This window comes from Phacochoerus africanus, chromosome 2, assembly GCF_016906955.1.
Source record: "Phacochoerus africanus isolate WHEZ1 chromosome 2, ROS_Pafr_v1, whole genome shotgun sequence".
Classification (NCBI taxonomy): Eukaryota; Metazoa; Chordata; class Mammalia; order Artiodactyla; family Suidae; genus Phacochoerus; species Phacochoerus africanus.
In genome coordinates, this window is record NC_062545.1 from 163827081 (window position 1) to 163843448 (window position 16368).

At 46.6% G+C, this 16368-nt stretch overlaps 1 protein-coding gene across 2 annotated transcripts in view; it reads left to right on the top strand.

Annotated features, from left to right (window-relative positions):
• The window catches only part of CCBE1 (collagen and calcium binding EGF domains 1), a 233637-nt gene that overhangs the window by 206134 nt on the left and 11135 nt on the right, over nt 1–16368 (top strand). Inside the window, exon 6 of one of the 2 annotated variants that reach the window (XM_047767030.1) lies at nt 9176–9315. In XM_047767030.1, the coding sequence (XP_047622986.1) occupies nt 9176–9315 (140 nt within the window). The remainder of the gene's footprint in view (nt 1–9175; nt 9316–16368) is intronic. The other variant, XM_047767031.1, reaches the window with a different exon arrangement.

Below are 16368 nucleotides of genomic sequence, written 5' to 3' on the forward strand. Positions count from 1 at the left end.
ATGTCTCATCACTTAGGGACGTGATCAGCTTGAATGTTGGGTCATTGCCTCCTTCATGTGTGGAGAGGAGGGAGGAAGGAAGGGCCTTTGCATGCCAGGATCCCACTTTTGTAGGCCAGCAAGTTCCAGTCATCTTCTGTGCTCAGGGCTCCCCCTCTGCCTGCCCCCTCGGGAGGGAAGAAGGTTAGGAACTCTGTCTGTCGGGAGAGGTTAGCTGGGCCCGGAGCCATCTCTGGATGGGAAGGGGGCTCCTAGGGCAGACTGTATGTACCAAGAACTGCAGGAGATAACATGTAGCCTAAGATTCAAAAATTCAAAACCGGGGATAAGGCCATTGCCATCAGCTGAGGGCAGCAAACAGCTGGGGACCAGCTGCCTCACACGGAAAAACTACAAAGCAAATTCTCCATCATGTAGTAGAGGTAACTCTAAATTCCTCCTCAGAGCCATCTCCAGACTGAGCAATTTGGGATCATGGAAATGGATCGAAGGGCTTGGTGTGATGCTTTTAAAGTCTGAGGCCTATAGGGCCCAGGTGCCCCAAAGTGCTTAAAAGCAGGGATAAATAGTGGTTTTTGGCATCAGGGTTGATTTGAGAAAAAATGCTCTCGGGACACTTCTTACCTACTATTCAGAATTAAAATCACTTGTCCCATGGTGGAAAAGGTGGCGGGGGATTGGCGGGGGGGCAGATGTGTAAGTTAGCTCTTAGACTGTGTCCTTTGTTGAAAGGAAGACTCTCATTGAAAAATGAGGTGCAGCCTTTTAGTCACTGAAATATTAGTGTGTGGGCTGACCTAAGAGTCAGCCCGAAGAAAGCAGCTAATTTTACGTTTTGAATTGGCTTTCCAGCTGCACTCCAAGCCGGGGGCTGGAGGGGTCCTCAACCTGGTAACCCTGTTGTGTCTTTGCTTCACTTTCTATTCAGGTGAAATTCCATTGACATGGGTGAGAAGGGCGGCCTTGAGCAACTCAGACTAGAGGGCAGCCATCTGGCGAGTATGGGTCAGGATGGGATTAAAGGGTAGGAATCTCCAAATAATAAGAACTGTCCCACCGGATGGGGCAGAGTGGTCTGTCCAGAGACCTGACCTTGACTTGAAGACCAGAGGGGTTGAAATCTCCAGAGCCCAGGGGAAGGTTTTCTGTGCCAAATCTGCATGTTCTTTGGTCTAGGTGGCCTCTACCTCTTGCACTAATTCTTAGTTTTTCCAACCTCATCCCTCTAAAGTCCCCCTGCTTATTGTGTGGTGTCCCGGGGATGGGTCTGAGCCAGAGGCAGTGACAGTGGGCCTTGGTGAGAGGCAGTCACCTCCTGTCTGGCTCTTGTGCTATGGGGACCTCTGAGTCTGGGGCCTGGGAAGGAGACATTGCAGCTTTGAAATTAGTCACTTGTGCCAAGTAGATCCTGAGACCACATTACTGTTTCATTTCCTGAGGGTGAATTGTGCTGCTTTGAAAATATTCAAGCAGGGAGTTCCCAGAAACGAATCTGACTAGCATCCCCGAGGTTGTGGATTCAATCCCTGGCCTCACTCAGTGGGTTAAGGACCCGTCATTACCACGAGCTGTGTGTAGGTTGCAGATGCAGCTCAAATCTGGCATTGCTGTGGCATAGGCCTGCAGCTGTAGCTCCTATTCAACCCCTAGCCTGGGAACCTCCATATGCCTCAGGTGTGGCCCTAAAAAGCAAAAAATAAAAAAAATTCAAGCACACAAGAAATTTCAGTAAATAAGAGATCAAGAACTTTCTTTAAGTGGTGACTAGTTTGCCATCTAAGGCTGAGAATTCAGTTTAAAAAAAATTGAGCTGTCTTAATTATTAATTGGTTTTGCACCTTCTCTATTTTTGTTTAAAGACATATTTTTTCAGGAGTTGCAGTTGTGGCTCAGCAGGTTGCAAACCCAACTAGTATCCATGAGGATTCGGGTTCGATCCCTGGCCTCACTCAGTGGGTTAAGGATCTGGCATTGCCTCAGATCCCACATTGCTGTGGCGGAGGCTGGCAGCTATAGCTCCAATTCAAACCCTAGCCTGGGAACTTCCATATGGTATGGGTGTGGCCCTAAAAAGAAAAGAAAAAAAAATATATATATATATATATAAAATCAGCCGTTATAGCATTTCCACGCATTTTCTTCTTTAGGACTTGGGATCCTAAGGTGTTTAGAAGCCTTTCTCTTGCAGTTTCTGTCTTCGGGTGTTTGGGGGAGAGTGCATGACTACACCCACTTCTTAAGAACTCATGATGTGAGTGCATTAACAGCTCTAAAATTACCATTTAAAAAAGTTAATTTTGATTAAACCTATGTTTCCTGAGATTATTTCCTGAAGAAGTACTTAAAAACATCTCACAGATGATGGTGTCCTGAAAGAGACAGTTGGGAAGATTCTCCCTTATTAGCATCAAAGAGCTGAACCCTGGGGCTGGAACTTGGTGGGTCATCTGGTCGACTCTTGGGCAAGGATGTTGTCATCGCTGGAGGAAGCAGCCAAGGTCCAGAGGGGGCTGTTGGCTGCAGACCACAGAGCACTGAATGAATGAAAACAAGCCAGTGCTCTTCGACTACCCGATGGAGAGACAGTGTGTTCCTGCTTACAGTGATTTACATGGGAGACATCCTCCTGTTCAGTCAGGAGGAACTGTCTGGTGGTCATTCTACTGAGCTTTAGTTATGAGAACACAAAACTCACTGCACAGATGACCCTAGGCTCTGAATTCTTTCCCCTTCATCCTCCCCCAAATACCACAGCTCAAGATCATTTTAAAAATGGGAACATTACCACTGTCTGCTGTATCCCCCTGCTGCATGCCCCCCACCCTAGCAGCAGCATTCTGAAAGCCTTTCTCAGTATTTCATTTTTAGTGACTCATCTCTACTGAATTTACCATGTCGGCACAGAGGGCTAGCATTTGGTTTTAGTATTTTACTAAGAAAAACATTCCAACACCAGTAACCAAGGATGTCAGGGTAGTTAGGAGCTGAGAGCAGGAATTCGTGCACATAATTAAAATTATGGGAAAGGACAGGCACATTCTATGCCCTGAACACTGGAATCATTACTCAGGTGGGGGGTTGGCTTTGATGGTTTGGGCAACAAAAAGCAGGTGTCCTGGATTCATCTCCTTGGCGGCTATGATGCAGTGGAAAGTTCCTGGGCTTGGAAGTTAGAGCTGGTAGCCAGAGCTGTGTCAGTATTTACCAGCTGGGTGTCACGGGGCAGCTCTCCAGACCTCAGTTTCCTCCTCTGTAGACACAGGGGTGAGGGACTAGAGATGCTCCAAAGATCCTTTTACCATTACAGATCTTTTGCACAACTTGGAGTGATCGAGCATCAGTAAGAACAGTCTGAGCCCTGCCAGCCCCATGAGGCCCTGCACGGTTTTCATCTCTTTGTCCTTTATCTAAACGAGAGCCAAAGGCATACCTAGCCTCAGCACCTTGTAAACCGAGCACTTTCCCTGCAGTATCTGGAAGATGAAGAGCTAACAGCCAGATATTCAGCTCAGCAATGAGGAAAGTTAGGGCCAGTCAAGCCTCACATCTGGAACATCAGAGGCAGCTAAGCAGTTTCATCTGTTTCAGACTAATTAATAAGCCCAATATCTCATCACGGTTGGGGGTTTTTTGAAGAAGGAATAATGATGATTGACTATAAACACATGTGATCTACATCCTCATTCCTCATTTTTTTTAACTATGCATCATCTAATGTCTAATATTATAGTCAGGGGAACTTTAAAATCTCACAAAGCCTCAGGTCACTCAGAAAGTAAGTGGAGAGCAGAAGGCTGGCCTTAGAATGGCTTCCGCCAGTGGAAAGGAGGTTATGTACCCACAGTCATGGTGACACAGGCCATCCGCTAGTAGGCAACTTTGATTTTTTTCCTCTCTGCAAATGTGTCTGGAGCCAGTGTAGTTACTCCAGGGCATCTGTATCATCAATGCAAAAACAACTTAAGGACCGGTTGGCTCCACAGTAATTACCTGGTCTCTATTTTTCAGCTTTTGTTTCTTTTCTGATAAAGTGACCGTGACCCCCAATGTCACTTATTACAGGGACAGCCAGGTGTTTCATATAACTTTAAAGGTCTATTCCATAGCTTGGCTCTTCTCAACCTGGAGATTTTTTAAAAATGCTGATAACCGTTCCCTTGTTGCGACCCCCAGCCCTCAGATGGGTGGGGTGCAGCATGGTGGATGGGATTTTTAAACACCAACCCCCTCCCCACACACACACCCACACACCAGCAAGTGGTTGTAATGTGCCACCCAGGCTTGAGAACTACCACCAGGGCACAAATCTGCACAATGAACTTTTTAAAATAAATGTGCTTGGTGACTCTGCCCATAAGAAGTATGTTGAGAACGTTCATTAGTTTTTCTAAGTTGGTTAAATATTACTAGTATGGTATCTCGGGAATTCTGTTTCTAATGTGTAAGATGTGTAGCCTGCTCAACATCAGTAAAAATTAGAGCTACATGCCCCTCCCCGTGGCTAGTCAGTGATATTGCACCTTTAAAATCCGAAGGCGTTGGAGAGAATGTTAAGTGATGCCTACTTAACACGGTCATGGTCACGGTCAGAGATGCATGACCACATCATTAATGGAGAGGATGGAAAACATCCAGATGTCTTTCCAGATTGCTAAATGAATTATTAATGTAGCCTATGCAAGATTATTTTAGTTCCACATTTCACATTGCTGTGTCCTGTGCTAACAGCAGGCTAGAGGAACCCCAATTCAGAATGCATTGCACTTTCCAAGCCTTCACACACATTTACCTTCAAACCCTCTGGGAGCTCTTTCCAAAGGATGGTGCATAGAGCCCCCCCCATCTCCAGTTTTGTAGGAACTTAATAAACAACAGTACCAACAATAACTATGATATTAACACTTCCAGGGCACTTGAGATGTTCTAGGAACTGTTCTGGGAACTTACGGGTGTTATTTCCTTGACACCTTATAACAACCATAGGTGATAGGTGGTGGTGTTTCACTATCCAAGGAAGTTACAGAAGAAGAGGCACGACGAGGTGGCAGGTCAGGATTCCTGATCATCTGATTGTGCCAAAGCCTACATGCTCCTTACTCTGTTTGTCTATCTGTGGGAGCTGCAAAAGGCTTTTGGACAAAGTTATCTTGTTCTGCGTGGTTTACTGATTCCACAAAGGGACAAGAAACAGCCTAGGGATTTTCAGGTGAGAGGTTGCTCAGCAGAGATGCTTCCCTGGAGCAGTGATTGTTGAACTTGCACGTGCTTCAGAATCACTTGGAGGCTTTGATGGAACAATGCACCGGGCCCTGCTCCCCAGATTTTGGATTTCGGAGAACTGATACCCATGTGCTGCTGCTAGTCTAGTGACCGCACCTGAAAATCTCTGCCCTGGAGCTCACCTGTCAGACAGCTCTCAGGTGTCCCGAGCAGAACTACTGCACCCACGCAGTCCCTGATTCAGACCCTGTAAGTGCTGGTCCTCTGCATTTTGTGTGTGCGGAAACCTAAAGAAAATTACTCCCCTTCTCTGCATCTTATTTGTAAAAGAGATTGAACAGTTAAAAGATGAATCTATTCTGGCATTCCATGATCTAAATTAAATAGTCTAGAGCCTGCTAATGAGGTTTGTATTACCATTAAAATATCAAGTTGCCTTAATCACCCTAAAACTTGAGTTCCACTGAGTACATAAAAGTAGAAGTGGACAGATGGGCTTTTTACTCCTGTTTGTGATGGCCTGGCTCTGCCAGCAAGGATAGTTCCTTGAAAGGAAGGTCAAGCTTAAATTATCAAACAGGTATTCTCATTTATTTCACATTCTGAATGCTTCACACAGGGCCTGGTGACTAACAGGTGCTGTCTGATGGGTAAGAGGGAGAGAGATGCATAGATGACTGGATGAATAGACAGGTGGATGAGAGCTAAGTGGGTGGCAAGATGGGGGTGAATGAGATTGATAAATGGGAATGGGATTGCCTATATTGACCAGTAGATGGGATGGAATTGAATGCTGGGTTGGGAAAGGTAGATGTTCTCCAACTGTCCTTTAAAACTGACAAACCTGGAACCAGGCTTACCTATCTGTGCTGGAGTCCACCATTCTCTACCATCAGCACAACCCAAGTTGGGTGAGGCTTCAGTCCTTCAGCACCCAGTGCATTCCTGCATGGAAATTCCCTCATGTTCCTCTATTATGTGTGAGACAGATCTAAATAACTCGAGTTCTCCTCAGATGTGATCAAGCTTCACAGGCAAGTGGGGTTGTAAGTGGGCACATTAAACAGGGATTAAAAAAACCCAAAGGAAATGACCTGATTTGTAGAAAAGGTAATTGGACTCAGATTCAGGAAACCTCAATTCTAAACCCACATCAGTTAAAAACTTGTTGGGAGTTCCCACTGTGGCACAGTGGGTGAAGGATCTGACCTTGCCTCAGTCGTAGTGTAGGTTGAAGCTGCAGCTCAAGTTTGATTGTCTGGCCCCAGGAATTTCCATATGCCATGAGCGCGGCTGGGGAAAAAAGTTAATAACTTGCTGGATGACTTCCTGGAAGTCACTGAACCTCGGTTTTCCCCTCATTCTGTGGTTCGTGTTAATACCAGAATCCTTGAATGAATGTTTTCAGGCAGAGGGAATTTAGAGGGCTTGGTGGGTCTGAAGACACTGCCGGGTACTCGCTCCCATTTACTAGAACCAGGGCTTGTGCCAAGAATTTTACAGGCATTACCCCATTTAATCACCACAGTAGTCCTGTGTTGTAGGAACCACTACTCTATGTTGTGGTTGAGGAGATTGCAGCTTAGAGAGGTCAAATGACTTCCTGAGGTCCCTGAGCTAGTTAGTGACAGGCTGGGATCTGCACCCCGACTCTGCCTCTGGAGGCCGTGCCCTTTAATAACCATTTCACATCACCTTTAAGTGAAGCGCGTTCTCACAGCCAGCTCAGTGTGACGCATCTGCTGTGTGAACAGAAACCATCTCCCACGTGTACCCACTGGACATGGGTGGAGGCTGCGGAGATGTGAGGCTCCTGGTAGAACAGTCAGCCTAGAAGGTGGGGATTAACAAGGCAGCCCTGTTACACTGCACACATGCACTGGACACATGGAAGGATTTTTAAAGAGGTTGCCTCCTTCCCAGAGGTTCAAGTGCTTTTCCCAATCACACACTGAAAACCTAAGCTCCAGGCTGACCCTGTGTGTTCAGGAGTCACCGTGTAGCTTACGGCAGCTCAGCTGGACAGAGCACTGCTTCAACCTGCTTCACCCGCTTCAACCTGCTGGCCTGAGAAGTGTGTTCCTGGTATGTGTGCACCAAGCCTGTGGTGAGGTGCAGGGATGGAGAGTGGCCGGTGGGGGCTCTGCTGTGATCAAGGGAGGAGTCCCATCTCAGCCGCTAGGTTGCCCCAGGCGCCCTCACCTCCCAAAGAGCAGGAACACTAGTCACTGTGTACGTCACCAGGCAGGGCTGGGACCAGCCTCACTGGAGAAGGCTCGCTTGAGGCTGAGGCTCTCCCAATGCCCAGCTTACCCATCCGTGCCTGTTTCCTGGGGCTGCCAGAACCCAAGTACCACCAACCAGGGGGCTTATGGGGCAGAGGTGGACTGTCTCCACTCTGCAGGCTACATGTCTGAGGTCTGGGTGTCATCAGGCTTGGATCCTCCTGAGGGCTGTGAATGAGAACATTCTAGGTCTTCCCCAGCTTCTGGTGTTTGCCCAGTGATTCTTTGTTGTTCCTTGGCTCCTGCTGCCTCGCCCTGACCTTTGCCTTCATCTTCAAATGGGCTTCTCCCTGTGCTGTCCAAATTTCCCCTTTTTATGAGAACACCAGTCCTATTGGGTTACGGGCCCACCCTACACCGGTATGACTTCAACTTACCTAAATACATCTGCAGGGACCATTTCCAAATTAGGCCACATTCTGAGGCATTGGGTGGAGGGAGGTGTTAGGACTTCCACATGTGCATGTATTTGGGGCGGGGGACACAGTTCACCCTGTAACATTCCTTTTCACTAACTCTGAGCATCTGCTGTGTGAGGTATCAAGCAGCAGCTCCCACTCTGGTGTGGGCACAAGAAGCTCCACAGGGAAGCCCAGGTCCCTCACCAACTGAGCAGGGTGTGTGGTAAATGCTGCCTTGGTGGTCAGGGAGGGTGGGCTTCAGGCAACACTTGCACGGGGTCTTACTGGTTGGCAGGAGTCCACGAGTGGAGATGGGAGAGAGGACAGCACGGAGGAGAGCATGTGGACCCAGAAGCACAAGTGATGACTTGGAGGGAGATGTCACTGGCTGCTTTTCAGATCCTAGCAGTCATTACCTGTCACACAAACAACATACCTGGCCCACCAGCAAAGGGCTTCTAAGCTGAGAGATTTTACACTTGCCTGGGTGTCAAAGGGTTCTGTCCCATGCCACCCAACTCCCCCCCCCGCCACATCACATGGCTGCCACCTTTTACAAAGACCTGTGGGGAGTCTGCACCTGTTCCTCAAGAGCAGGTAACCTTGGGTGTCTAGTGTCCCTTGTACACAGGTTTGTGTAGTCCGTTTAGGTGACAGTTGGATGGAGGCTGTGTGGTTACTTGGTGATGTCATCATTTAACTCACACATCACTTAACGAAATATTTTACAAAAAGCCTGTGGAGCTCCCAATGCTCTACAGGATGTCATGGGGACCCTTCCCAGCTCCTGTCCTATTTGGCATGGATGGACATGTCCAAGGGGCCCTGGCACATCTTCCACCTGGCTTCACATCTCCTTGGAGGTCAGTGCGCAGCCCCAGTCTGTGACCCAGCCTGGCCTGGCCAAGCTCTCTTTGACCAGCTTTCCGAGCCCTGCACCCAGGTCCCATTGCAGGGGCCTGGGGAATGATTTACCTCATGTGGATGTCGGCCCTTGGAGGGGAGCATAAGTCATGTCAGGTTGATAGAGCTGCCTCCTGATAAAATGGCCACAGTGCGTATTTACCCACGTGAAAGAGGAAGATGTTCAGATGCCTAAATGGAAACTGCTGAGCCCAGAGGGTGGGGCCCCCTCCCAGTCTCCCCTAGGCATGAGACGTGAGAACTGTAAAATTGCAAGCCCTCACTCCTGGCACAATTCAGCATCTGCCAATCCGCCTGGGACTGCCTTTCCTGACACCTTCTTCTTGGGGGCTGGACGACCCCCAGCCTCCCAAACAGCCCGGAACCCATCTCCTCTCTCAGGGCGGGACGAGAAGGCGGAGAATGCGGTGAGAGCCAGCACCTGCTGTGCCACCTGTAAGGAGCTGCACCAGATGAAGCAGACGGTGTTGCAGCTGAAGCAGAAGGTACGTGCCAGGGTGTTAGAAGCAATCACATCAGGTAAAAGGACGGCTTGGTGGGGGTAACGTGGAGGAGTGTTTGGAAAGAATAAGAAACTGTCATCCATAACCTCATTGGGTATTCACTGAGGTTGGTGCCAACTAGGTTTGGACTGGGATGCTTTGCCCACCTGCCCTCAGAGCTCACCATCTGTAGGCCAACAGAACAAGGCAAGGGATTCGGTGACTATTAAAGTAGACGGCTTTGTTGGGAGAGGGATGGATTGGGAGTTTGGGATTGGCAGATGCAGACTACTCTATGTAGGATGGATAAACAACAAGGTCCTCCCATATAGCACAAGGAACTGTATTCAACATCCTGCAATAAAACCATTTTGAGCAGTTCCCATCATGGCTCAGTGGAAATGAATCTGACTAGCAACCATGAGGATGCAGGTTCGGTCCCTGGCCTCACTCGGTGGGTTAAGGAGCCACCGCTGCCATGAGCTGTGGTGTAGGTCGAAGATGCGGCTTGGATCTGGTGTTGCTATGGCTGTGGTGTAGGCCAGCAGCTAATGCTCTGATTTGACCCCTAGCCTGGGAACTTCCACACGACACAGGTGTGACCCTAAAAAGACAAAAAAAAAAAAAACATATTGGAAGAGAATGTGAAAAATGGTGTGTAGGAAGTTCCCATTGTGGTTCAGCGGTAACAAGCCTGATGCAGGTTCAATCGCTGGCCTTGCTCAGTGGGTTAAGGATCCCATGTTGCTGTGAGCTGTGGTGTAAGTCACAGATGCAGCTTGGATCCCATGTGGCTGTGGTGTAGGCTGGCAACTGTAGCTCTTATTCGACCCCTAGCCTGGGAACTTCCATATGCCACAGGTGCAGCCCTAAAAAGCAAAAAAAAAAAAAAAAAAAAAAAAAAAATTTAAAAACCCTGTATATGTGTGTGTAACTGAACCAGTTTGCTATACAATAGAAATAAGCGTAAATCAACTATACTTCACAAAAATAATTTTTTAAGATAAGGTGGACCACTGGGTAAGGGGCACATGGTCGAGCAGAGAGGATAAACTGACTGGTGTGACTTTTTATAAAATGAACATTCAGACACGTGGCCCTTACATGACTCATATGATTCTAAATAGAATTGAGAATGATTTCCCTACATTTTTTCAGTAGAGCCTATCTTCTCTATAAACATCCATGGCTGGTGGTGAATTTCTCTAGAGGCTTTATTTTTCACATTTAAAAGTTATGACCTAAGAGTTCCCATTGTGGCTCAGTAGAAACAAATCTATTAACCATGAGGTTTGGGGTTTGATCCCAGGCCTTGCTCAGTGGGTTAAGGATCTGGTGCTGCTGTGAGCTGTGGTGTAGGTCACAGACACGGCTCAGATCCTGCATTGTTGTGTCTGTGGTGTAGGCCAGCAACTATAGCTCTAGTTCAACCCCTAGCCTGGGAACCTCCATACACTGCAGATGCAGCCCTAAAAAGCAAAAAAAATAAATAAAAATTATGGCCTGTGCTTTGTCTGGGCTCCCCACACCTTGGAAAGAGGCTGCCTGGATACCTCGTGTACCCGGGGGTGAGGACTTGACTCCCTTTATCAAAGGCTTCCTTGCACACCTGATGGAACGTGGCATTTCTAGTAATGTTGTTGTGCTGTGAGTAATGCACCTGATGGGTCTCATGACCTGAAATCTTGAACCATCCTGGACCCAGGCTGACAGTGTTTATTATATCTAAGGTCAGTGCATTCACCCATCTGGCAGCAATTCAGAAATTGCTCTTATGCTGGTAAAACATAAACTTTCAGGTTTGTTTATGTAATTTCTCCCCCCTCGAGGCTCTTACTACATCAAAGAGGTGTGTGTAGTTTGTCTGACTTTGGCATCTAGTTATTGTAAAGGGCGAAAGGGTAAGCATAAGACAGTATTGCTTTCCCATGTTCCACAAACACGCAGGCAGCCCCTAATAAGATCCACAGGTCGATGGGCTAAGAAGATAAATGGCTTCGCAGGCCTTTTGTACCTTTGTGGTGAAGCTTTATCAACTTAAAAGAGGCAGAGTTCTCTTGTGGCACAAATGGGTTAAGGTTCTGGCATTGTCACTGCAGTGGCAAGCACCACTACTGTGGCACAGATTTGATCTCTGGCCTGGGAACTTTCATGTGCAGCAGGCATGGCAAAAAAAAAAAAAAAAAGGGTTTCCCCTGTGGCACAGTAAGTTAAGTATCTAACTGCAGTGGCTTGGGTCACTATGTAAGCACAGGTTCAATCCCCAGCCCAGTACAATAAATAGGTTAAAGAATCCAGCATTGCCACAGCTATGGCGTGGGTCACAGCTGTGGCTCACATTTGGCCTCTGAGCCAGGTAACTTCTACATGCCATAGATGTGGCAAAAAAAAAAAAAAAAAGTGTATGTGTGTGTAATTATAGATCTAGGTAGTTTGTGATCCAGAGTTCCCATTGTGGCTCAGGTTAAGAGCCCAACTAGTATCCTTGAGGATGAAGGTTTGATCCCTGGCCTCACTCAGTGGATTAAGGATCTGGTCTTGCTGTGAGCTATGGTGTAGGTTGCAGAGGCAACTCGGATTCGACTCCTCGGCCAGGAACTTTCATATGCCACGGGTGCAGTACTTAAAAAAAAAAAGTTTGTGATGGGACAGGGAAACCTGGCAGAAAACCTTGTAAGTGTATCAATATAAACTCAGAGTTATAGGAGTTCCCATCATGCACAGCAGAAACAAATCTGACTAGGAACTATGAGGTTGTGGGTTCAATCCCTGGCCTCACCCAGTGGGTTGGGGATCTGGCATTGCCGTGAGGTGTGGTGTAGGTTGCAGACGCGTCTCAGATCTGATGTTGCTGTGGTGTAGGCCGGCCGCTGTAATATACCCCACAGATATCCTGAGATTGAACTTGTATTGATAGTAGTATTTATTGAGGGGATCCAAAAAAGGCTTCATGCGTTTCATATGCCAGAGGATCATGGGCTGCAGGAGGCAATTGCTTGACGTCTCAAGGCCTAACAAGACCTCAGTTTTCTTCCCTAGGTAGTTAATAATCCAAGAGCTGTGGGGAATCTGTTTCCAGCCTGAATGATCTTTAGGGTCAGTGCTGCAAAGTCTTACTGGTTCAGAAATCCAGTTGCTGGGATTCAACTTCTGGCTTTCCCTTGACCTCCTGGCAGTGTTTTATGATGCATGAGAGAAGAAATGTTAAAAAGAAGTTGAAAGTTCTGTGTCCCCCTTAAAACCCTTGCGGCAGAATTGCATACAGATCTAATAACAAGACTTGTCATTGCTTCAGTGACTCTCATGCGCAAGGGTTGGCCTGGAATGGACTGAATCAGAGTCTCCTGCAAAGTGCATTGTGACAAGTCTGGATTAACACTGGTATTCAGAGAACGTCCCATGGAGCCACTCATTTGTAAAGGTGCCTATTAGAATGTGATGTGTTCTGCAGTTAATAAAGCTGTTTTAGATCCAAGATCCCATTTATTCTCACCCTGATGCCATTATGGTCAGGGAGGGTCAGTCACTGCCCAAGAGGCAGGTTGGACCCTAACCCTGGGGCCCTCACTTCTGCTCCTGCGCCAGTTGATTTTTAACTTCCTCCTCACTACGGCTGATGCCATCTGTTCTGTTCAAAAAAGAACATGGGACTGCTGCCCAAATAAATATTGGCTAAGAAGTAGGTTACCGGGTGTCCTGGACCGTGGCCAGCCCCACAGTATAAAATGGGATGCAAACATGTTGAAGTGCACTGTGAGTGAGCAGTCAGCAAATCCCAACTGTGGGAAACTGTGCAGGGCAAAGGCCCTGGGCAGTTCAGCAGGTAAACTTTAAGGCAAAGAAAACCTGCAGGTTAAAAGAAGCTGAAAAGACACAACTTTTTAAGTGGGCAAGACTAAACTATAGGGCCTAGGCAGGTGCAGTTGGGTGATAACATTTTCTCAAACACAGGAAGTGATTAAAATCAGGGTGATGGGAATTCCCATCGTGGTGCAGTGGAAACGAATCCGACTAGAAACCATGAGGTTGCGGGTTCAGTCCCTGTCCTCGCTCAGAGAGTTAAGCATCTGTCATTTCTGTGAGCTGTGGTGTAGGTTGCAGGCATGGCTCGGATCCTGCGCTGCTGTGGCTGTGATGTAGGCTGGCAGCTGTAGCTCTGATTAGACCCCTAGCCTGGGAACCTCCATATGTGTCAAGTACAGCCCTAAAAAGCAAAAACAGAACAAACAAGCATAAATAAATAAAATCAGGATGATGGTTACTTTGGGAGGAGGAAGGGAGGAGGTGGTGACTAAATCAAGGCATGTAGGAAAAGTTTTGATTTTTTTCGACTTAGGTGTTCCTTTTAAGGGTGCTTGTCTTACAGTAATTCTCTAAGTATTTGTTTTGTGGAGTTTTCAGATTCTGTACTTTTATTTTCCAATAAAAAGCTGTTTTGAAATGATATGCAGATCCCAGTGCCCCCTCCCTTCCAGTTTCTTCTGTGGTTGAGGGGTAGGGGGAGGTGATTTGGCTAAAAAAGGACATTTGAGGATAGATCAAAGATTCATCATTGAACTTGCAGAAAGGATCTAGGTCCCATCAGAATACTGAGGAAAAAATCGAAGCCAAGGAGCTGGTTTTTAATTTAACTTTTTTTTTTACTGATATGAATATAACTATTTACTTTTTTCAGCATTGACTTCTTTATAGAAGTATAATTGATTTACAGTGTTTTATTTGTTTCAGGTGTATACATAGTGATTCTATATTTTTATAGATTATACTCCCTTTAAACTTATAATAAAATACTGGCTATATTCCCTGTGCTGTACAGTGTATCTTTGTGGCTCATTTATTTTATACATAGTAGCATGTACTCCATCTCCTACCTTCTCTTGTCTCTCTCCCAGCCCTCTCCCCACTGGCAACCACTAGTTTGTTCTCTGTATCTGTACATCTGTTTCTGTTTTGTTATATTCATTTGTCTCATGTTTTAGATTCCATGTATAAGTGATAACAGAGTATTTGTCTCTCTCTGTCTGACTTACTCCACTGAGCATAATACCCTCTGGGCCCATCCATGTCATTGCAAATGGCAAATTTGCATTCTTTTTTTATATATTGTAAGAAAACAAAAATATGAATTTGAAAAGATCCATGCACCCTAATGTTCATAGCAGATTTATATACAGTAGCCAAGACATGGAAGCAACCTGAATGTCTCTCAACAGACGAATGGATAAAGAAGATGTGGTGCATGTATACATAATAGAAGGAGTCAGCTGAAAAAGTCCCTTGTGTTGCTTCTTTGGGGATGAATTGAGAACACACTGCTTCGGAGCAGTTGAGGCAGGTGTCAGTAGTGACTTAGGAAGCATTTGTTGAGCACCTGCCCTGGCCTGCAGTGAGCTGGAAGATGTCAAAATACAAGAAAGTACAGGACAAAGCCCTGCCTTAAACAAGCTTACTGTCTTACCTGGGAAATGAAGCCCACAGTGGAAATCAACCTGCAATGGCCATGTGAGGGCAGTTTCAGAAGCTAGAAATCCATGAGGTTTCAGAAGTGTGAGCAGATTTGCAACCTGACGGCTGCATTTGTTGGCTCTAGTGCTGCCTTTAGTGTCAGGTAAATACATGGCTTCTCCATGGTTTGTGGTTTCCTCTGCTACCTCCGTCTAGTTGCCCTGTAAAAGTGGGTCTTCTCAGGATTGCTGGGAGGACAAAGCCACGTTACAATGACTGTAGATTTCTTTGCCAAGCATTCATGACTAATATTAAGACAGGCAGCTGGGTGTTGTGTCGAGGAGCACACATTCCAGAACCAGATTGGCTATGTTTAAGTCTTAGCCCAACCACTTACTGGCTGTGTGACTCTGAGTAAGCTACTTAACGTCTCTGTGCCTCAGTTCTATAAAAAAAGGGGATAACAGCAGTACATGCTACATAGGGTTTTCATGAGGATCAAATATTTATCAAGGACTTTAAACAGTACCTGCCATGAAGAAAGAGCTCTGTGAATGTTTACCAAATAAATCATTAGCATGAATTATATGTCCTTATAAAGTGTTTACAGGCAGCAGCTGATTGATCCCAACAGCCCTGTAAGGCATATATATTACAAAGGCCTTTATATTACAAAGGCTAATAGGAGATAATGATATTCACAGTCCATTCGTTGGAATCCACAAGACATGCAGACACTTCTCACAACCTTCTTCCCCAACACCTGCATCCCTCAAGCCCATCGCCTGCTGTGTTTGTGTAGAAAGTCAAGCCAGGAGTTCTGGATGGTTGCCTCCAAAGCACCAACACATTTACTTTCCACTCATCCTGCTGACAGAGAGGAACTGGCAGGAGCCAGGATGTAATTACCCAGCAGGAGGTCAGCCAGGAAACTCAGGTCAGTGTTTACTGGATCACCTCTTGACTTTTGCAAGGGAGAGGAGAGCTGGGAAGGGTGGGGGCTGATCGCTGAAGTCTTTCTATGTGCAGGTCTTGTCCTCTGGGCTTGCTTACAAATTTTCATCCAAATTTGATCACCTGATCCAAACATCCCCTTTTATAGATGCAAAGATGAGAACCTGGAAGGGCCAAGAAACCAAATCACACTGCTACTTAAAAACACAGCCAGGAGCAGCCCCTCACCCCCGGCAGAGCATTTGTGCTACGTCCGTGGTCATGGTTGGTGGTGGTGACTAATCTGGGCACTGGGCCAGGCATGTTGCTGACATCATCATTTTCACCCTTCCAGCAGCCTTTCTTAGGTGGATGTTAAAATCCTCATTTTATAGAGGAAGACATCCAGGTTCTGTAGCTTCCCAAGGTCCCACAGATAGAAAGTGGCAGGCTGAGATTTAAACATGGGTCTGCCCAATGCCAAAGCCCACAGATGAGACCCACATTTCAGTTTATCTCTTAGAAGCAGATAATAAAATTGAACCAGCCTTCAGGGCCAGAGTTGACCCTCTCTGTTCTCTAGTTACAGTGGTTTTGCTTATCACTTCTCCTCACTCAGAGGTTCACCCCATTCCACCCCAGGACACAGTCATGCATTCACAGGTTAGAGTAGTCTCT